Source organism: Anomaloglossus baeobatrachus, chromosome 9 (genome assembly GCF_048569485.1).
Source record: "Anomaloglossus baeobatrachus isolate aAnoBae1 chromosome 9, aAnoBae1.hap1, whole genome shotgun sequence".
Lineage (NCBI taxonomy): Eukaryota > Metazoa > Chordata > Amphibia > Anura > Aromobatidae > Anomaloglossus > Anomaloglossus baeobatrachus.
In genome coordinates, this window is record NC_134361.1 from 187020194 (window position 1) to 187043774 (window position 23581).

At 46.0% G+C, this 23581-nt stretch overlaps 1 protein-coding gene across 4 annotated transcripts in view; it reads right to left on the reverse strand.

Moving 5' to 3' along the window:
• Positions 1–23581, reverse strand: part of DENND1A (DENN domain containing 1A) — a 924202-nt gene that overhangs the window by 613513 nt on the left and 287108 nt on the right. For all 4 annotated transcript variants that reach the window (XM_075324120.1, XM_075324118.1, XM_075324119.1 and 1 more), the window contains exons 4-5: positions 4189–4238; positions 1593–1712 (exon numbers count right to left, since the gene is read on the reverse strand). In XM_075324120.1, coding sequence (XP_075180235.1) covers positions 1593–1712; positions 4189–4238 — 170 coding nt within the window. The remainder of the gene's footprint in view (positions 1–1592; positions 1713–4188; positions 4239–23581) is intronic.

The window sequence follows — 23581 nt, forward strand, 5'->3', positions numbered from 1 at the left end:
TTGGACGAGTGAGAACTCGGGAGTCCACTTGGACGAGTGAGAACTCGGGAGTCCACTTGGACGAGTGAGGACTCGGGAGTCCACTTGGACGAGTGAGGACTCGGGAGTCCACTTGGACGAGTGAGAACTCGGGACTGCACATGGAAATGAGAGAACACGGGAGTGCACTTGGAGATGAGAGAACTTGAAAGTGCACTGGAGATGAAAGAACTTGAAAGTGCACTTGGAGGAGTAGGAACACAGGAGTGCACTTGGAGGAGTAGGAACATGGGAGTGCACTTGAACGAGTAGAAATACGGGAGTGCACTTGGAGGAGTAGAAGCACGGGAGTGCACTTGGAGGAGTAGAAAACAAGAGAATGCACTTGGAGGAGTAGAAACACGGGAATGCACTTGGAGGAGTAGGAACTCGTGAGTGCACTTCAAGGAGTAGGAACACGGGAGTGCACTTGGAGGCGTGTGAACTTCCACTAGGATAGAGTATACTGGAATCTGAATGTCATTAAAGCACCTCTCCAGCATGTATGTTTTATTTCACTGCTGGAGTGGTGCTTTAAATCTAAGTCCCCTACTCCTGTCTCATACTCACCCTCCGGCATCTTCATCTGTTTTCTCTGCTACTCCGGTCAGTCTCTGGCACTTTATCACCTACCGGCAGCTCCAGTGTTTCATGGAGCGCGCCGGAGGTCACAAATCAATTTAAGTCTATGAGGGCCTCAATCTTGCCCTCATAGATTTACATTTTGAATTTGGGATGTAATTTTTGATTTCTGGACAGTCAGACATTACGGGCACAAGATGGCGATGCGGAATCGGAGCAACGCCGAAAAAAGGAGAAAACATTGGAGGATAAATATAAGACAGGGGGCAAGGAACATAGATTTAAAACAAAATTCCAGCACTAAAAAGTGGTGCTTTAACAAAAGATGGTTTATTGAGAACATTGGCTATATTTGGGAACTAATTTATGAGATTTCATTTACTATATTATGGAAAATCTTAAAAAAATACTCACTGCTAAATCTTTTGTGTCATTTATGTATAAATTTAAGTATAAATGTAAATTTTGATCCACAAATGTATTTTTTCCTCACTTTATTTAAAGGGAAAGATGCAAAGTTGCCATTTTTTTTCATTCACCATCACTGTCCTGGACACTAAAGCAACGTTTATGAGGTTGAGTTTTCCGCCACTGAAAAACTGGGATTAGGAGGATATTGAATAAAACTGGGCTAGTGATCTGGCTACTGAGGACATGTGGGTAGTCAAGGAAGTCATCGCTGTGGACCAGTGTCAGGTTTGTGATGTAATAGTATGACTTTCATTATTTTCTGAAATTTGGCTCTTCTTGTAAATCCCTTTTCCCAGTACAATTTTATACTTTTAAGGCACAAGCAACTAAAAAACACCACTTCCTAGCCAGCAACAAAACATGTCAACCATTACTGAACATGATGGGACTACATGTTACATGACCATAAAAAAGAAAGCAAAGACTATCGCCCCGGCAGACTGCAATACTCATCCTGGTGATAAATGAGCTGAAACGTTGTGGACGTGACATGTGCTGCACGCGGGCGCAGCTGGCCTTACCTTAAGATACAAAAGCAGCTTTTAGCGCCTGAAGATAACCGGCAGAAACCAAACCTATGCTTGCTGTCAATGTCAGTCAGCACAAATGTAAAGTTTTGCCCGACTTGGCTGGCCGAGAGGCTGAAAACAGAAGGAAGACATGTGAGATATGAAGACATGTAATATATAACACACACACATACATAAATATTAAAAAAAAATATATATATATATATATATATATATATATATATATATATATATATATATATACACACATACACACACACACACATATATATATATATACACACATACACAAAAAAAAATTTTTTATATATATATATATACACATACACACACATATATACATATATATACACATTGTAAATATACACACACTGTATATATACACACACACACTCAACATACTATACATACATATACGCACACATACACACGACATACTTCACACACATACTGCACACAGACATGCATACATGCTGCACACACTCCACACACATATACGTACATCACAAACACACATACATGCTACACACATACATACTACACAAACACACATACATGCTACACAAACACACATACATACTACACAAACACACATACATGCTACACAAACACACATACATACTACACAAACACACATACTACACACATACATACTACACACATACATACTACACAAACACACATACATGCTACACAAACACACATACATACTACACAAATACATACTACACACATACATACTACACAAACACACATACTACACACATACATACTACACACATACATACTACACAAACACACATACTACACACATACATACTACACACATACATACTACACAAACACACATACATACTACACAAACACACATACTACACACATACATACTACACATACATACATGCATGCTACACACACATATATACATATTGATATATACACACATAATATACACATACTACACCTACATATATACTACATACATACTACACACACACACGCATATAAGCACACATATAAGCACACATATAAACATGCACATGACAGTACACACACATACATACATGCTACACACACACACACATACATACTACACACACACATACTACACACACATATACCTGTGTGTGTGCATGAACAGTCTAATCACATGTAGATATACACATACATATAATATTAAATGTATTTACACAAATACGTGTGCATATGTATTTTTGCATATTAAAGAAACAAGCCTATATATTTTTTTCTTTTTAGTGTTCCACATAGGTTCATTGTGTCTTACTATATCATAAATCAAACCGTTTTATTAACACAGAAGTGATTACACCCTTAAATTCCTTTCTGATTCACAGCCACAAACCATCGGGATCACAGTAATTAACACTGATGGAGCCACAGACTGAAAAGTCTCCGAGAACAAGTGTCTCCGGTCTGTCTGCCCTACATTACATAGGAAATGTATCTTTACATATTTAATACAGGTTACAATTTAAAACCATTTGTTTCAGTAAGAAAAGGGCCTACTCTTTTAGTTTCGGGGGTAGCTGTATGGGATACAGAGGAGGATACCGTAAGAGGGAAGTGATGCCCAAAGGAGGGTGTAAAAGCCACTTTTCCATGTAAAACATTGGTTTTATAAAATTACGCATCTATCTTGGGATGCGGGTGATGTGGGTTGTTCTAAATTCTGCATTGGAGTCCAAGGGGGATGTCAGGTTTAGAAAACCCATTTTGATTTATTCTGCTACAGCAATTGGATTTAGTAGACAGGACTCATCAAGCAGACTGAAACGCGTCTCTCATTTTTGACAATCCTTCATGTCTATGCATTGGCTGTACTCGGTGGTCGGTAATGCACAGTATCTATATAGACTGCAAAGCCCGGACTGACCTGGGGTCTACGTGCCCAGAATGACCTAGGGTCTACCTACCCAAACTAAGAGACTACTAGGCATACATCAAGCTATAAAATTGGATCAGGAGACACACTCTTTGGTCCACTTGGGCATGAAATACATGTCTGAATTCAGTCCTACATGGAGACCCAATTGCTTTCCATAGGCAATATGTAGCCCTTTATGTCCCCTGGGCTGCCTGGTTCCCCCACTAATAATGAGGATTCCTGGGAGTCTGAGGAGCCAGATACTTTATCATTAGTTTATTGTAATTGGACCAATCTCCCCCCCCAAAAAAAATTGGTCCAATTCCTTTAATTTCGGAAGGCTTTGGGAAGTAAAGGCCGATGGTGACTAGCGCATCGAATCTCTACAAAAAAAGTATCATTTTAATTGGGGTCAAGCATTTACACGGCCATATTATTACTTCCATCGGTAAAAAAATGAGAGTCCTTTAAAACAAGTTAATATATAGTACTCAAAATGACATAAATCCAGATTTACAGTACCGACCCGTCCTCCAATGCGAAAAAGGGATCGCACTTCTTTCTTTTGATTAGACGGTAACAGACTAGGTGAAGTAGTTTTGAAAAGTTTGAGAAAACTACAATGTAGATTAATTTAGTGAGTACAATATGATTCTTTACAAAAAATGGATGAAAAATAATAGAAATATTAGGAATGTCTACCTGTCTATAGAGAACGGGAAGCAAAATTTGGTGACCGTCTGGAGGACCTCCTGCAAAGAAGAAGAGAACAGCTGTCAAAAAATGTTGTATCCATGTTGTCTGTAGTATTGACAGTTTTTGTATCCATGTTGTCTGTAGTATTGACAGTTTTTGTATCCATGTTGCCTGTAGTATTGACAGTTTTTGTATCCATGTTGTCTGTAGTATTGACAGTTTTTGTATCTATGTTGCCTGTAGTATTGACAGTTTTTGTATCTATGTTGCCTGTAGTATTGACAGTTTTTGTATCTATGTTGCCTGTAGTATTGACAGTTTTTGTATCCATGTTGTCTGTAGTATTGACAGTTTTTGTATCCATGTTGTCTGTAGTATTGATAGTTTTTGTATCTATGTTGTCTGTAGTATTGACAGTTTTTGTATCTATGTTGCCTGTAGTATTGACAGTTTTTGTATCCATGGCTATAGTATGACAGTTTTTGTATCCATGTTGTCTGTAGTATTGACAGTTTTTGTATCTATGTTGTGTGCAGGATTGACAGTTTTTGTATCTATGTTGTCTGTAGTATTGACAGTTTTTGTATCTATGTTGTCTGTAGTATTGACAGTTTTTGTATCTATGTTGCATGTAGTATTGACAGTTTTTGTATCTATGTTGCCTGTAGTATTGACAGTTTTTGTATCTATGTTGTCTGTAGTATTGACAGTTTTTGTATCTATGTTGCATGTAGTATTGACAGTTTTTGTATCTATGTTGCCTGTAGTATTGACAGTTTTTGTATCTATGTTGCATGTAGTATTGACAGTTTTTGTATCTATGTTACCTGTAGTATTGACAGTTTTTGTATCTAAGTTGCCTGTAGTATTGACAGTTTTTGTATCTATGTTGTCTGTAGCATTGACAGTTTTTGTATCTATGTTGTCTGTAGTATTGACAGTTTTTGTATCTATGTTGTCTGTAGTATCGACAGTTTTTGCATCTATGTTGCCTGTAGTATTGACAGTTTTTGTATCTATGTTGCCTGTAGTATTGACAGTTTTTGTATCCATGTTGTCTGTAGTATTAACAGTTTTTGTATCTATGTTGTCTGTAGTATTGACAGTTTTTGTATCTATGTTGCCTGTAGTATTGACAGTTTTTGTATCCATGTTGCCTGTAGTATTGACAGTTTTTGTATCCATGTTGCATGTAGTATCGACAGTTTTTGTATCTATGTTGCCTGTAGTATTGACAGTTTTTGTATCCATGTTGTCTGTAGTATTGACAGTTTTTGTATCTATGTTGTCTGTAGTATTGACAGTTTTTGTATCTATGTTGCCTGTAGTATTGACAGTTTTTGTATCCATGTTGCCTGTAGTGTTGACAAGTTTTGTATTCCTGTTGTCTGTAGTATTGACAGTTTTTGTATACCTGTTGTCTGTAGTATTGACAGGGGTTATCTTTTATTTAAGAAAGCTAAACTATTAGGAGTACAGATAGGGTGCTCATAAAACAATAAATACTGCGTAAAATATTGTGCTTTGCGCATTTACATCTTAAAGGGAATCTGCCAGCAGGATTTCACCCCCTCCAAACTATTTATATGTGCATGTAGCTTTTTGAAAGACAAGTCCAGCAATAGCTTTATATGGCCAGTCCGATCCTCCATTACTCAGAAATCAGAGTTTGTATTGATATGAAAATGAGGCTGAAGAGCTATGGTAGATCTGAGGCTGCCGCCACTGCAGCTCTATTCCCTGCCCAGCGCCGCCTACTCTTGCATGACTGACCTCCTCTATGCTGTCTGACTTCAAGCAGGAGGCTTTGGTACTGGGCGGGTTATAGAGCTGGAGTGACGCAGGCTTCAGATCTACCATAGCTCTTGAGTCTCATTTGCATATCAATACAAAAGCTGATATCTCAGGAACGAAGGATCAGACTGGCCATGTAAAGGTATTGCTGGACTTGTCTTTGAAAGAGCTACATGCGCATATAAATATTTTGGGGGGTGAAATCCCGACGACAGATTCCCTTTAAAATATGGCTGGACAAGAGAAAAGTCGCACTGATAACGTTGGTGTTTGTAACATGCTGTGTGCAGAAGACATACGTAAAAACCCATAATATTATTAAAAGTTATGCAGTCTAATAAATCAACATTTTTTGTAAGAGAACATATAGAAAAACATTTTCATAAATCATGAAAACCATATTATGGGATAGATAAGAAAGTGGTTGGTTTGCAAAGGACAAGCATGCATTTTAACATGAGACCACCTAAACCCCTCTCCAGTAAGTCGATAAATTGTATAAAAGATATAAATGGCCCCAAAGGTGTCGATAAATAATAAACACATTAGGCAATCTGTAACAGTTTTGCTTTTCTCCATATTTTTTTTTTTTTTATCGCAAATGCAAAATAACGAACACAAGAAGGACTGTAACCTGCAATGAGGAATTAATCGGAGAGCAAGAATGTGAAATCCACTGAGAGGTATGGCCCCCTCAAGGGATAGTCACCAGCCGCAGCATATGGGGTGCGGGGAGCAAAAACCAACCCTGTGCAACTGCCAGCGCTGGTGCCTGTTACCTAGAAACCGGGGCTCGGGGAGCGAAGCAGAGCAACGTGTCACAGAGGAGCACGGAGCACGTGACGGCGGAGCCTCCAACTATATCCAAGTCACTGCGCTCGCTTATCACCGCTCGCTTCCTTATTGTCCTATTGTTAGTGATGACTCAAGCAGGGAATGTGCAGAAACCTTAAAAGAATGTGGAATTTGTCAATAAATTGATTGTGAGCCCCTACTTTCGCCAATAATATAAATTGGCTACTGCATCACATCCCTTAAAATTACTGCCACTAGGACCATCCCGAAAACTAATTTTGGCTGGGGTGTACGTTAAAACCTCCTTTATCAACCCCAATTATACAATTACTTTGACAAAATGGTCTTTGCCTAGTGATGGGCAGACCTGGACTGTAAAAGTCCGGATCCGCATTGGGTTCAAAAGAACCCGAGCATCGGCCCGGAGTTTTCAGGGAATTCCGGGTAATGATCCAGGTCTGGCAACTCAAGTAATTAAAAAAAAAGAAAGGAGTAATAAAGAAAAAAAGGGGAAAGCAGGAGCGTATACTTAGGCTACTTAGGCCGGTTTCACACATCCGGCTTTTTGCCGTTTTACCGGATCCGGAGCTCTCCCGTACAGTTAATACAGTACAATGACAGAGCAACAAGCGCCGGTCACATGCTGTCATGTGACCGGCGCATGTGACCCGGAAGTTACAGCGCTGTCATTGTACTCTATTATCTGTACGGGAGAGCACCGGATCCGGTAAAACGGCAAAAATCCGGATGTGTGAAACCGGCCTTAAGGCTACTTTCACACATCCGGTTTGAGCCGTGCGGCTCAATCCGGCTGTGAAGCCTATGCAACGGATGCGGTGAAAACACCGCATCCTTTGCATAAGTTTTTTACATGCGGCCGGTCCGGTTTTTGCCGCTTGCGGCATGCTACTGAGCATGCGCAGTGGCAAAAACCGCATGCGGCGGCCGGATGCGGTTTTTGCCGCATCGTGCCGCATCCGGCATCCATAGGGATGCATTGGGAAAAGCGCCGCATCGGCCGGATGCGGCGCGATGCGGTTTTTTTTTGCCGGAGCAAAAAACGTTGCAGGGAACGTTCCATCCGGCCGCCGCATCGGCTAAATCTGCCGCATGCGGCAAAAACCGGACCGAATGGAAGCCCATGCGGCACAATGCGGCACTAATTAAAGTCTATGCAGGAAAAACGCAACCGGCAGCAAAAAAAACCGGTTGCGGTTTTCCTGCAAAGTGCCGGATTGTGCCGCATTGCAAAAGCCGGAGGTGTGAAAGTAGCCTTACCGAGTCTCTTGCACGGCTGTAAACTGCTTCCGGGTCGCTCATTATCCTTCATGATTATGCACTGCTTCTCCCGCCAACCGGCAGTCCCCATCTCTGATTGGTTGCAGTCAAACACGCTGTCACACAGGGTGGGGCCACGTCTGACTACAAGCAATCAGAGACGTGGGGACTGCCAGTGGGAGCAGGGAAGCAGTGCATATGCATGAGGGATAAAGAGCAGCCCGGAAAGTAGTGTTAAGGCCGCTTTATACACTGCGATATCGGTACCGATATCGCTAGCGTGCGTACCCGCCCCCATCGTTTGTGCGACACGGGCAAATCACTGCCCGTGGCGCACAAAATCTCACGGACCCGTCACACGTACCTACCTGCCTAGCGACGTTGCTGTGACCGGCGAACCGCCTCCTTTCTAAGGGGGCGGTTCGTTCGGCGTCACAGAGACATCACTAAGCAGCTGCCTAATCAAAGCGGAGAAGCGCAGATGAGTGGGACGAACATCCCGCCCACCTTCTTCCTTCCTCATTGCGGGCGGGAGGCAGGTAAGGTGAGGTTGCTCGTTCCTGTGGGGTCACACGGAGCGATGTGTGCTGCCGCAGGAACGAGGAACAACATCGTACCGGCAGTAGCAACGATAATTGGTAGGGGGGATGTCACCGATGAGCGATTTTGAACGTTTTTGCAATGATTCAAAATCGCTCATTGGTGTCACACACAACGACATCGCTAAAGCGACCGGATGTGCGTCACAAATTCCGTGACCCCAATGACATCACATTAGCGATGTCGTAGCGAGTAAAGCGGCCTTTACAGTGGCGTGGTAGACTGGTAAGTATAAAGCGCTTGCTCCAATCACCCAATCCCTTCCTTCTACCACCATTTTTAAATGTCTGATTCGGGACCCCATAGACTTATATGGGGACCAATGTCTGGCCAGATATCCCGGGATCAATTCATATTTTAAACCTGGTTGGACTCGCCGATCCAGGTTATTTGTTACTCTGCCCATCACTAGGTTTTTACTTAAATGCAAGCATTTGGGACTGAAATCATTTTTGCAATTCGGCTTCTTAAAATATTCTGCAACATTTGTTTTTTACGAATTCTTTGTTTCTCTGCACAACGCCAACTGCAGAATGAGTTAACTGAGAATCTGTCAGCATCTCATTCTGACGGGGAGTAAGTAACTTTTTTCCCGCTCAGCCGATTTAGGACATTAAATGTCTGTGGACATAAATCACTCTTTTTGATGAAGAAACTGGGAAAAATTCTCAAGGTTTTTAAAAAAGTTGAGATGCGGAGGAGGGTTTGGAGAGTTTCCATTCAGTTTTTTTTTTCAGTGGGGTCTTTCAGTATCTAAGGCACCATAAAAAAAAGACTTCAATACAGAGGGTGCACCACAAGGTGCAAACTAATCAGCCTTAAAGGGAACCTGTCACAAGATTTGGGGCCTATAAGCTGCGGCCACCACCAGTGGGCTCTTATATACAGCATTCTAACATACTGTATATTAGAGCCCAGGCCGCTGTGTAGAATGTAAAAATCACTTTATAATACTCACCTAAGGGGTGGTGCAGACTGGTCAGATTAGTGTCTCCGTTCTCCGGGTGCGGCACCTCCTTTTTCGGTCATCTTTGTCCTCCTTCTTCTGAAGCCACGGTACATGACGTGTCCTACGTCATCCACACCAGCCGACATTGAGGTCCTCCGCAGGCGCACTATAATACTTTGATCTGCCCTGCTCAGAGTAGATCGAAGTGTGCCTGCGCAGGACCTCAATGTCGGCTGGTGTGGATGACGTAGGACACGTCATGTACCGTGGCTTCAGAAGAAGGAGGACAAAGATGACCGAAAAAGGAGGTGCCGCACCCGGAGAACGGAGACACCCATCCAACCAGTCTGCACTGAACCCACAGTTTAGGTGAGTATTATATAGTTATTTTTAGGTTCTACACAGCGGCCTGGGCTCTTATATACAGCATGTTAGAATGCTGTATATAAGAGCCCACAGGTGGTTGCCGCAGCTTATAGGCCCCAAATCTGGTGACAGGTTCCCTTTAACCCTGCTGTTCTGTTCGGGTTTACTATACACTAAGGCGGGCTTTGCACATTGCGACATCGCAAGCCGATGCTGCGATGTCGCACACGATAGTCCCCGCCCCTGTCGCAGGTACGATATCTTGTGATAGCTGGCGTAGCTATAATAATCGCTACGCCAGCTTCACATGCACTCACCTGCCCTGCGACCGTCGCTCTGGCTGGCGACCCACCTCCTTCCTAAGGGGGCGGGTCGTGCGGCGTCACAGCAACGTCACACGGCTAATGGCGGCGGAGGGGCGGAGATGAGCAGGATGTAAACATCCTGCCCACCTCCTTCCTTCCGTATAGCCGCCGGCGGCAGGTAAGGAGATGTTCCTCGTATCTGCGGCTTCATACACAGCGATGTTTGCTGCCGCAGGAACGAGGAACTACATCGTACCTGTCGCGGCACCGGCATTATGGAAATGTCGGAGCCTGCACCGATGATACGATAACGACGCTTTTGCGCTCGTTCATCGTATCTAGGATTTACACACTACGACATCGCACGTTACGCCGGATGTGCGTCACTTTCGATTTGACTCCACCGACATCGCACTTGCGATGTCGTAGTGTGAAAAGCCGCCCTTATACTGTTCTGATTATTTTTGAGAAAAGTAAACAAAAAAAAAATACCAACCCATAGTAAGAACCCCTAAAATGACAAAAGGTCAATTAACCATAAGTTTCAGAACCGCATAATGAATATTTAAAAAAAAAAAAAAATTTCAAATTCAGTAATTTTTGACCGAATAGAACATAAGGGTTAAATATAAAAAGGCCACATTAAACTTTGCCAAAAACACATCTAAAGAAGCCATTTAGGTCTGGAAAAGCGTTCTATGGACAGATGAGGCTAAAATCGACCTGCACCAAAATGATGGGAAGGAGAAAGTATGGAGAAGGCCTGGAACAGCTCATAATCTAGAGCACCTCCTCTGTAACACATGGCGGAGGCGGTGTGATGGCCCGGCATGCAGGGCTTCCAGGTGCCCTGGAGCACCAGTGCTTAGTGATGCCGTGACTGAAGACAGAAACAGCCGGATGAATTCTGAAGTGTACAGGACGAGACTTTCTGATCAGATTCAACCAAATCGAGCAAGGATGATTGGATGGCGCTTCACCATACACATGGACAATGACCCAAAATGTACTGCGAAAGTGAAGAGGTGGAATATTCTGCAATGATCAAGTCAATCACCAGATCTCAACCCTATTGAGCTGTATTTTACAGGCTCAAGACAAAATGTAAGGCAGAAAGACCCACAAACAAAAAAAAAAAACAACTGAAGTCACTGCAGTAGAAGCCGGAAAATCATCACAAAGGAAAAAAAACAGAATTTGGTGACGTCCATGTCATCCAGACTTCAGGCCGTCATTGCCTGCAAAGGATTCTCTACAAGGTACTAAAAATGAACATCTTATTTATAGTAAGGTTACTATGTCCCATTACGTTTGAGTCCCTGAAATAAGGAGGCTTTGTAAAATTAATGGTCATAATGCCTAAATACGTCACAGAATATTTTTGTTCAACCCCTTTAATTAGACCTGAAAGGCTCCACTTCAGCTGCATCTCAGTTGTTTCATTTTAAATAAACTATAATGGCACACAGAGGCCAAATCACGAAGATTGGGTCACTGTCCAAATATTTCTGACCTAGCTGTATGAAATTTGGTCACCCACTTGGCAGAGGGAATGAAGGCCCCCACATTTCCACATTGCAGTATGTCTAAATGTTATTGAAACTCCGCAACAGCTTACATTGTTATCAGGTCAAAAGCAGCAGTTTTTGGTCCTATTTATAGTTTCGTTGTTCCCTTGAGTATTCCGGATTTTTAAAAAAGATGGGGAAAAAAAAATCAGCTAATGGTTAGAGAAATTAGATTTTTTGTTTAGTGCTAATTTTTAAGGTTGCAGCAAAGGAGGCACGGCTTGCAGGATAATTATGCTGATCTGCCTAAAGACATGCCCCAGAGGATCTGTTATTCACGCCCCAGAGGATCTGTTATTCACAACCCCTAAAGATTCTGAGACATGCCCCCTGAAGATTCTGAGAGCCACGCCCCCTGAAGATTCTGAGAGCCACGCCCCCTGAAGATCCTGAGAGCCTTGCATCATAAAGATCCTGAGAGCCACACCCCCTGAAGATCATGAGAGCCACGCCCCCTGAAGATCCTGAGAGCCACTCCCCCTGAAGATCCTGAGAGCCACGCCCCAGAGGATCCTACTGGCCACACGCCCTGAAAAATCCTGAGAACCACACCTCCAGAAGATCCTGAGAGCCACGCCCCTGAAGATCCTGAGAGCCACGCCCCTGAAGATCCTGAGAGCCACACCCCCTGAAGATCCTGAGAGCCACGCCCCCTGAAGATCCTGAGAGCCACGCCCCCTGAAGATCCTGAGAGCCACGCCCCCTGAAGATCCTGAGAGCCACGCCCCAGAGGATCCTACTGGCCACACACCCTGAAAAATCCTGAGAACCACACCTCCAGAAGATTCTGAGAGCCACGCCCCCAGAAGATCCTGAGAGCCTTGCATCATAAAGATCCTTAGAGCCACGCCCCCTGAAGATTATGAGAGCCACGCCCCCTTAAGATTCTGAGAACGACGCCCCCTGAAGATCCTGAGAGCCACGCCCCCTGAAGATTCTGAGAGCCACACCCCCTGAAGATCCTGAGAGCCTTGCATCATAAAGATCCTTAGAGCCACGCCCCCTGAAGATTGAGAGCCACGCCCCCTTAAGATTCTGAGAGTCACGCCTCCTAAAGATCCTGAGAGCCACGCCCATGAAGATCCTGAGAGCCACACCCCCTGAAGATCCTGAGAGCCACACCCCCTGAAGATCCTGAGAGCCACACCCCCTGAAGATCCTGAGAGCCACGCCCCAGAGGATCCTACTGGCCACACGCCCTGAAAAATCCTGAGAACCACACCTCCAGAAGATCCTGAGAGCCACGCCCCCAGAAGATCCTGAGAGCCACGCCCCCTGAAGATCCTGAGAGCCACGCCCCCTGAAGATTCTGAGAGCCACGCCCCCTGAAGATCCTGAGAGCCACGCCCCAAAAGATCCTGAGAGCCACGCCCCAAAAGATCCTGAGAGCCACGCCCCAAAAGATCCTGAGAGCCACGCCCCAAAAGATCCTGATAGCCACGCCCCAAAAGATCCCGAGAGCTATGCCCCAAAAGATCCCAAGAGCCATGCCCCAAAATATCCTACTGGCCATGCCCCCAGAAGATCCTGAGAGACACGCCCCCAGAAGATCCTGAGAGACACGCCCCTGAAGATCCTGAGAACCACGCCCGCCCCCAGAAGATCCTGAGAGCCATGCCCCCAGAAGATCCTGAGAGCCACGCTCTTTAGTAAAGACCATACATATTTGCAAGTAAAAAGTTCCATATCTCAGAATCTGTATGATGAATAAAAAAAACAAAAAAAAACAAAACAAAAGAAAAAACAAACTAATAAAAACAGAAAACACAAGGGACCATTAGTTATGAAATAAGAGCAAGTAATGGACACTTTTGTCCTGGTGACAGGTCCTCTTTAACACCAAGGCAAGAAAAAGAGCATAAGCGTCTACTTCATTCATTATGTAAATGACTATAGACATAGAAAACATTGCAACTCTTCCAGGCAGGAGAACACTCACAGCTCTTAATGGGCAATACACACAGCTCTTAATGGGCAATGGGTCCGCTATTATGGGGTCGGAACTTGCTACCACCACATTCTTTCCATGACCCATGGACATCTGCTTTTTCCTTCTGGACTGTGGACTATTGTGCACAGCTTCTTGCCAACCAATAATGGTGTCAAGCTTTGGTCTCGTCTCTCCAAGGCTTCATAGAAGCTGCATGGTCAGCAGCTTGATATGTATGCCTTTGCGCACAAGGGTAGACTAGTCACCCTAACAATTTGGTCACATTGGTTACCCAACATGTACCGCTACAAGAGGTCTCTAGAGTTACCTGAAAAGTTAAGGGTAGTCTAATGCGCTATATTATATTGACATATGGCCAACCAAAGACTAACTCTTTTGGCCTCCACTGGTGAACTGGGTCGACAACCCGGCATCTTGAAGATCCATATTTTACGTTTTCTCTATAAATAACTGATTCAATTTCATCTTACAAAGAATGGTGATAAAATCCCTAAAACCACTGATGAATATTTTTAGCACCGCTCGTCATTTGTCAGTAACCGCCACAGCAAGTTGTACAGATAAGTTGCCACTTTCCGGCTAGATATCGGTGGTCTTCTCCATTTCAAAAATTAGGCGCTCGTCCCTTAGCTGCCAGCGGAAAACGTCCAGAAAACATCTTCTCATCCCTAATTAAGACGGTGCGGCAGAGGAACGAGCTAATGTGTCTGATGGCGCTGCGCTCTCCTATACAACTGGCAGGATGACTCTTATTCAATGAGTGGCGGCTGATAATGGGATAATTATTTATTCGGGGAGGTATGGAGAAGGGCACAAAGATGAAGTACTTCTGGGCATGACACAACATACGCCTTAAGCAAAAAAGGAAACCGGTCTAATAAATTAAACATCAGCCGGATCGGGCACTTCTCTTCTGGTGACAAATAATGAATTATCAATGGTAACTGAATGGATGAGCCTCACTTCATTTATTCCCGAAACGCCTCCATTGTTCCCAAAACAAGCAATATCAATCTAATAACCTGCCCAATGGAGTGGAAATTAGAAACATGTCACTTTGTTTCTGTCCTGGTTCTCCTGTTCCAGGAAATACAGGGGAGTTTGTGTGGCAATCCACGGTAATGTAAGTGGTCGACGTAGAGGTCTACCTACAATAGGTGCCGGAGTGGCAATTGCACCTGAAGCCAAGGAGCCCCAAGAAGTCCCTTTGGTCTTTATGAAAAGGCCAATGCTGTTAAAGACTTTCCATTTGGGGCCCCTGAACGTCAAGTTACGACACTGGGTCTATGTTATGTTATAGGGATTGTCTGGTATAACCCTACTGAGATGTGGCAAGCTTTTAGTGACAAAAGGTTGCTCCACAAAACCATCAATGGTTTACAGATATCGAGGACGACACTGTGTGAGCAGTCTCCATGTGCCGTATGAACCAGAAAGACTTTAGAAGAGTACCTATTGTCTTGGACATATATAGAACATTTACAAGATGAGCTATAAATGTGAAGCACCTATATCGAGAATGGATCAATGTCTTACCCCAAGGATATTGGGGACTGGACATACAGGTCCCTATTTACTGGTATAAAAATTGCAAAAATTGTCAAGATACAGGTCCCAACTATGGGATCTGCATCTATCTGACAGTTCTTCACACCCTATATCTCAGCCCTCATTTCCATCTATCATGCTACACTTGACCTCCAGTCTTCAACTGATCTAAGACTCACATCATCCATAGTCCAAACCTAGCACCTCCGTCTCCAATACTTTTCTTGTGTTGCGCCAGTGTTCTGGAATGAACTACCTTGAACGATCGATTAAAATCTAGCCTCCATGTTTTTAAGCGTGCCTTAAAAACACATCTTCAGACAAACTTATCACCTCAACTCACTAATTTAAGTCTTTGCTAAGCTCTCCACAGTGCAGCACCCCCCTACCTCTCCACCTTCATGTCTGTCTATCACCTTACCTGTTCTCTACGCTCCACAAACGACTTTCGACTATTATCGACACTATCCTGACTCCAAGACTTCCCCCGAGTTGCACCAATTCTCTGGAATGCCCTACCCAAAGAAAAACTAGGCTCCTGTGAACTGAGCCTAATGCCGCCGTCACACGAGATGATCTATCGTCCGATTGCATGAGCGATCGTACCCGCCCCCGTCGTTTGTGCGTCACGGGCAATTAGTTGCCCGTGGCGCACAAAGTCGTTAACCCCCCGTCACACATACTTACCTCCTGGATGACGTCGCTGTGGGTGGCGAATATCCTCTTCCTGAAGGGGGAGGGACGTTCGGCGTCACAGCGACATCACACAGCGGCCGGCCAATAGAAGAGGAGGGGCGGAGATAAGCGGGACGTAACATCCCATCCACCTCCTTCCTTCCGCATTGCCGGCGGGACGCAGGTAAGCTGTGTTCATCGTTCCCGGGGTGTCACATGGCGTGATGTGTGCTGCCTCGGGAACAATGAACAACCGGATGTTCGATTTTTTTAAATTGAGCGACGTGTCAACGATGGTCTGAGAAGGTGAGTATTTTTGCTTGTTCACCGTCACACGTAGCTGTCACACGCTATGATCTATCAGACGATGCCGGACGTGCGTCGCTACCAACATGACCCCGACGACATATCGCCCGATATATCGTACCGTGTGACGCTGGCATAAGGGTCACCGATCCACTGTACGGCTTCTTTCACTGGCGTCAATTCATCATACACATTGTATATTTTGTATGCCAGTCTTAATGAAATCTGCACTTGAGTAAGATGTGCCAAAATAATTAAGAGGCATGTACCTCTTTAATTAATTTAAACTCAACTTTAAGATGTTGTTCATTTCTTTTACAATGATGGCCTATCCTTAACATAGGTCATCAATGTCTGATCGGCTGGGGTCCGACACCTGGCACCCCCACCAATCAGCTGTTGTTGGTCCGGCTCTGCTCTATCTTCCGATAGTGGCCGCGGCTGAATAAGGCACATCCGCCTCCTATTGATCTGAATGGAAGGAGGATGTAGAGTAACCAGCAGCGGACACTATCAGAAGACGGAGCAGAGCCGGAACTGAGCATTGCCTGCTGCCGCCGCTGTGACTGAGAACAGCTGATTTGCGGAGGTGCAGGGTGTCAGACCCCTGCCGATCAGACATTGATGACCTATCTTAAGGATTTGCCATCAATGTAAAAGTAGTGGACAACCCCTTAAAGAAAAAGTCGTCACTCTGTCCTCCAGGATAAAGTCTTGATTATTTACTCAAAGCTCATGTGCATAGACAACACTAAAAGTAAGATCATCTAATTTTTGGATAATTTGGCATGTCTTTCAACTTTCAGGCGCCACAAGCCAAAATGTACTAGCTGGTGTAGATTTGTAGTATTTTCCGCCAGTTTTGCCGCGGCACTCAAGCTATGCCCACTTTTTAAAAAATGGTTGGAACGGTCTAGGATTGGCGTAAAAACCGAGAAAAGTTGCAAAATTTTTGTGCAATTTCTTTTTTTACAACATGAATTGATGAATTGGGGCCTGTGTGTGTTGAATGACACAACTGTATATATCGAGAGTCTTCTTCAGGAGAGTCTTGATGGAGTATGACAGCAGCTTTACTCATTTTGGGTTTTCCAGCCACGTCAAGTGAGATCTTTTCGTTTTTCGCCTGAACGCCTCCATAGAAAAAGTGAACGCCCAAACACAAAAGAGTTAAAAAGTTAAAAAACAACTCAACTCCTGCATCTGCCAAATCCAAGGCTGCGATAGCGGTATGGTGGTGCCCTCATCTCCCCCTGACCTACCTGATAGCACCACTCAGAACAAATCGCTGGAGATAAACTCTCCAATACTATGGTCTCCTGGCTACATACCCCAGCTCCGTCATATCTTGTAAGGAATAAGTGCTCAGACAAACAACACTTAGCGTAATGAATGACTGTGTAATCTGAAGATGTGGAAGCAGCAGCCAGATGTTTAGCATCACACTTCTGTGGCGGAACAGCAAGTCCTCCTTTGACAGCTTGCAATCTTCACCTCTCGTTACTCTGCATTTACACACTTAGGGGGTACACAGAGAGCGGGGTGGGTGGTGGTGGGGACTCTGCTCCCACAACGCTGCTTCAAGCTAATGAAGCGCTCAAGGGCTCAGATTACCACAAGTGGGTGAAGGCTAATTCTTACAAATGGATCGCCCTCTGGAATGATTTGTGGATTTAGGAATCATTTATGTTGTGTGTAAGTTCACATTTAGCAGAATTAGAAGATATAGAAATGGTTACACGGAGTATTATTATTATTATTATTTATTATTATAGCGCCATCAATTCCATGGCGCTTTACATGTGAAAGGGGTATACATAATAGGGCAAGTACAATAATCATAAACAATACAAAACACAGACTGGTACAGGAGGAGAGAGGTCCCTGCCCACGAGGGCTCACAGTCTACAGGGGATAGGTGAGGATACAGTAGGTGAGGGTACAGCTGGTCGTGCGGCGCTGTATCAGACTGAGGGTTATGGCAGGTTGTAGGATTGTCGGAAGAGGTGGGTCTTCAGGTTCCTTTTGAAGCTTGTCAAGGTAGGTGAGAGTCTGATGTGTTGTGGCAGAGCATTCCAGAGTATGGGGAGGCACGAGAGAAGTCTTGGATGCGATGGTGGAGTAAAAATAGTATTCACAGGACCATACTGTATATAGAGATGGGAGAAAACACTGGGCGCACGTAGGAAAGTGCTGGTAACAACGATTCAGTTAGTGCTGCTAGATTATAGGGTGTGATTAAGACGTGACCCCATATATCTACTACGTGGGAGACGTTTCTCTTCTCTTTGATCCTCTTAGAGATCACCATGCATTAAAAGCTTATTACCCCAAAAAAGTTTAACTTTTGGGGAAGTAAATCTGTACAACTCGATGCACTTTAATAGAAGCCTATGGGTGAAGCACAAAGGATCATTTTAAAACAGGGCTGGGCAAAGTACAGCCCGTGGCCAACATCCGGCCCTCAGGCTGTTCCAGTCCGGCAATTAAACAGAGAAAGCCGAAGGGCTAAAAAAAAGTTGACCACAGGCCTCCACCATGCCCTCCCCCACTACCTGTTCGCTGGTGCTGCTGCCCGCAGGCCTCCACCATGCCCTCCCCCACTACCTGTCCGCCGTTGCTGCTGCCCGCAGGCCTCCACCATGTCCTCCCCCACCATCTGTCCGTCGTGGCTGCTGCCCAAGTGTGGCATAGCGGACTCGATGACATCACATCATTCGGTGAGCTGTGCTGAGCATCAGCGTGAGGTATGTGTTGGTATTTTAATGTGTATGGGATGTTTGCTTGTATGTAGGAGGCTGTGTGGGGGGTTCATAATGTATATAGGGCCTATGTGGGGGCTCAGAAATGTATATAGGAAGTTATAACAGGGCTCATAATATGGCCTAAGACACGGCATGAAAATTGGACCGAGTGGAATGCGAAAATGGCAGGGTGCAGGGAGAAAATGGCAATAGCCGGCTACGGAGGAGAGAGGGAGAGAAATCCCTCCCTCCCCTCCACAGCGCCAGCCCGCCCCTCCTCAGCACTGGTCCGACCCTCCGCTCCTCAGAGCCGTCCCGGCCATCCCACACAGCTGAGGTCCGATCGCATGATCGGACCTCAGTTGCAGTGACACTCACATGACACTCGGCGTGAGCCGAGTGTCATGCGAGGATCACATTAGTCCCCGTGTGGCCCCGGCCTATATAGGAGGCTATGTGGGACTCAATGTATATCGGAAGCTATGTCGGGGCTCATACTGTATATAGAAGGCTATGTGAGGGCCCACGTTTCATACAGAGGGGCTATGTGGAACCTCATACTATATATGAGGGGCTATTTGGGGGCTCATACTGTAAAGAAAGGGCTATGTGGAGGCTTATACTATACATAGAGAGGTTATGAGGGGGGCTCATTGTATATATGGGCTACATGGGGCTCATACTGTATGGAGCGGGCTGTGTGGGGCCTCAATGTATATAGGGGCAGTGTGTGGGCTCATACAGTGTACAGAGAGGCTATTTGGGAGGCTCATACAGTATATAGAGGCTATGTGGGGGCTTATACTGTATGTAGAGGGATGTATGGGGGTTCATACTGTGTATAGGAGGCTATGTGAGGGCTCATCCTGTATATAGGATGCTATGTGGAGGCTCATACTGTATAGAGTGACGCTATGGTGGGGTTCATACTATATATCTGTATATAGAGAGGCTATGTGGATGCAAATACCATATGTAGGAAGCTATGTGCAAGCTCATACTGTATTTAGAAAACTGTGGGGGGTTTATACTGTATATAGGAGGCTACATGGGGGCTCACACTGTATATAGAAGGGCTACGTGGGGGCTCCGTGTATATGGAAGGGTTATGAGGGGGCTCATACTGTATATATGATCTGCGTGGGGGCTCATACTGTATATAAGAGGATATGTGGGGGCTCAAACAGTATATCAGAGGCTATGTGGGGGCTCACTCTGTATATATAAGGGCTATGTGGGGGCTCACACTGTGTAAAGAAGGGCTATGTGGGGGCTCATGCTGTATATAAGGACTGTAGGGGCTCATACTGTATATTGGGGAGCTATGTGGGGGCTCATGCTGTATATAGGGGGGCTGTCTTTGGTCTCCCTGAAGAAAAGCCATTCTCAGACACCTTTAAAGATGGCCATATTCATTTTATTTTCAATGGGGAGGGTGGAGCACATCTGACCATACACTTGAGATAGCAGTTGACCAAACAACTGCTAACTCTTCTGACCCCCTTTAGACATGAGTGCTTGACTTGAAGTATTCATGTGTTTTCAATAGGGGGGTAGAAATGTTATCCCTACTGAAAAGAAGGATTGGGTGCTGAAATCCCATGTACACATCAAATGGTAGTCCGGCCCTGCTGAAATCAGTGAATCGGTTGACTTTCATTGAATGTGTATGGGGGTGTCACGAACCACCGGGGGGGTCACTCAGAAATCCCCCGCGCTGGCTACCAGTACGTCACAATCGGGGGGTAACAAGTGGGGGTCACCCCTCCTTTATACCTCCCGACCGACAGACAGAGCACGTGACGCGCTCTCTAGCGCCCCTCTTATAGTCAGGCCAATTATGGAATTGCCCGACAATAAGCAAGGAGGCCGCTATACTACTTATGCCGATTATTGAAGGGTCCCCAGTGAGAGTAGGGTATATATTCCCCCGACCTCCGCGGGCGGAATATATAAAACCTCCCCGGATCTCACTGGCCTCCCCACAATAATCCTTGGCACAACTCGCTGCCACCAACCGCTTCACGGTAACTATTAGCCGAACACACAGACGTGGGATTCAAGATCGAGATAACAGAACAGCCCAAGATTAATTATATAATTTAATCAGCCTAAAGCACACTAGAAACTACAATATATACAATAGGGAATCTACAGAATATACATATGTCAGAGTACAGTTACAATCAAAGCATGGGTTACAAACAGGCATACACAGTTCCAGCAGTTACCTTGTGCGTCTGGCCACAGGGGGGCGCTGTAGACCAGGTTTCCAGGAACTCCCACAGATGTTTCCTGCACGTGACCCCCAGCGAAAGAACCCTGGAAAATGGCCGAAGTAGGGTTATCAACCTGGGCAAATCCAGGTCCCCTCCTACCTTCGTGACCTCAGAGGGAGCACTGCTCCACCCCTGGCTTGAGTTATGGACAATATCCCAACATGGAATATGGCCCTAACTTGGCCTGGGAGCGTCGTAGGCGGACGCCAACGCTCTCATTGTGACAGCTATGAATTTAGCTACAGAATGAGAGGACTCGTGACTTGTCTACTAGTTCCACATTGGCTGATATCACGCCTGGGGTATTTCCCAAGCTCCCGCTCCCATAAAAAAGGGTGTGCCAGCATCGTCCGCATGCGGAGACACCATTTTTATGGTTGCCATATTTATCGGAAATATGGCTTGCGAGATATGAACCATTTTTTACTGGAGTCGTTCTGTCTGGATACTTCCAAGCTTGCTAATGAGATAGCAGCTCCTACCACAGGGTCACGGCAGGGAGTCATCCTGTGTCCATTGTTCCCACATCATCTCATCTCCATATCACAGGAGATGGCCATGGAGGTGTAACACCTTCACAGATGCTGGACATTGAGAACAAGAAGGGAGGGGGCACTGCCAGGGAGTGATGAGCGATTATGACTGGAAGTCATAATTCATCTTCATATCCCGGGATTTGCCTCACACCTCCCCCCTTTTGAGGGCGCTAGGGGGCAGCACACTCCGGTGTTCCCCCGTGCGCCCGTCCGCGACCTCTCCTTGTCGGGACAGCCCGTCTGCGTTACCGTGGTCACGGCCCCTTTTGTGGCGAATGGTGAAGTTGTATTGCTGGAGCGCAAGGCTCCATCGCAACAATCGCCCATTCGTCCCAGAGACGGTGTGCAACCAGCTGAGGGGATTGTGGTCCGTCTCCACGATGAAGTGGCGCCCGTATAGATAGGGTTGCAGACGCTGCAGGGCCCACACTATGGCCAGGCACTCCTTCTCCATCGTGGAATAGGCCACTTCCCTTGGTAACAGCTTCCTGCTCAGGTACAAGACTGGGTGCTCTTGGCTCGCAGAGTCCACCTGGCTGAGTACCGCACCGAGGCCGAAGTCACTGGCGTCGGTCTGTACTACAAACGGCCGCGTGAAGTCGGCTGCCTGTAGCACGGGCGGGCTGGACAGGGCGTCCTTTAGGGCCCGGAAGGCTGTCTCGCAGTCCACTGTCCAATCGACTGCAGAGGGCAGCTTCTTCTTGGTGAGGTCCGTCAAGGGCTTTGCCAGGCTACTATAGCATGGAACAAACCTCCTATAGTACCCAGCGGTCCCCAAGAAGGACATCACCTGCTTCTTGGTCCTGGGGGTGGGCCAGGATGCGATGGCCTCCACTTTCTCAGGCTCGGGCTTCAGTGTTCCCCCGCCTACCCGGTGACCGAGGTACTGGACCTCGCTCATGGCCAGCTGACACTTCCCCGGCTTGATGGTCAAACCTGCCCGGTGGACCCGCCTGAGCACCTGTGCTAGATGCTCTAGGTGATCTTCCCAGGTGGGACTGAAGACGGCAATGTCATCCAGGTACGCGGCCGCGTACCCTTCAAGTCCCTTGAGCAGGGTGTTGACCATCCGCTGGAAAGTGGCAGGGGCATTCCTCATCCCGAATGGCATCACCGTGGACTCGTACAGTCCAAATGGGGTAATAAAGGCAGAGCGTTCCCTGGCCTTGCGAGTCAGGGGGATCTGCCAATATCCCCGGCTCAGATCCATGATGGTCAGGTACTGAGCCCCGGCCAACTGATCGAGCAGGTCATCGATGCGTGGCATTGGGTACGCATCGGCGACCGTGACAGCATTGAGCCCCCTGTAGTCCACGCAGAACCGAGTGGTTCGGTCCTTCTTAGGGACGAGGACTACAGGCGAGGCCCAAGCGCTGTTGGATGCCTGGATCACCCCCAGCTTCAGCATCTCGTCAATCTCCTGGCGCATGTGTTGCTGCACCTCCAGGGAGACCCGATATGCTGAACGCCGGATCGGGGGATGATCCCCAGTGTCCACGTGATGGACAGCCAAGTCAGTCCTTCCGGGCTGGTTGGTAAACAACCCCCGGAAGGGGAGGAGGGTGGCCCACAGCTGGGACCGTTGGTCCTCCAAGAGCTGGTGGCCAACCTCCACATCCTCAATGGATCCGCCTGCCCTAACCTGGGCTAGCATATCCAAGAGGGTTTCCGCTTCTCCCTCCTCGGGCAGGTTGCACACGGGGAG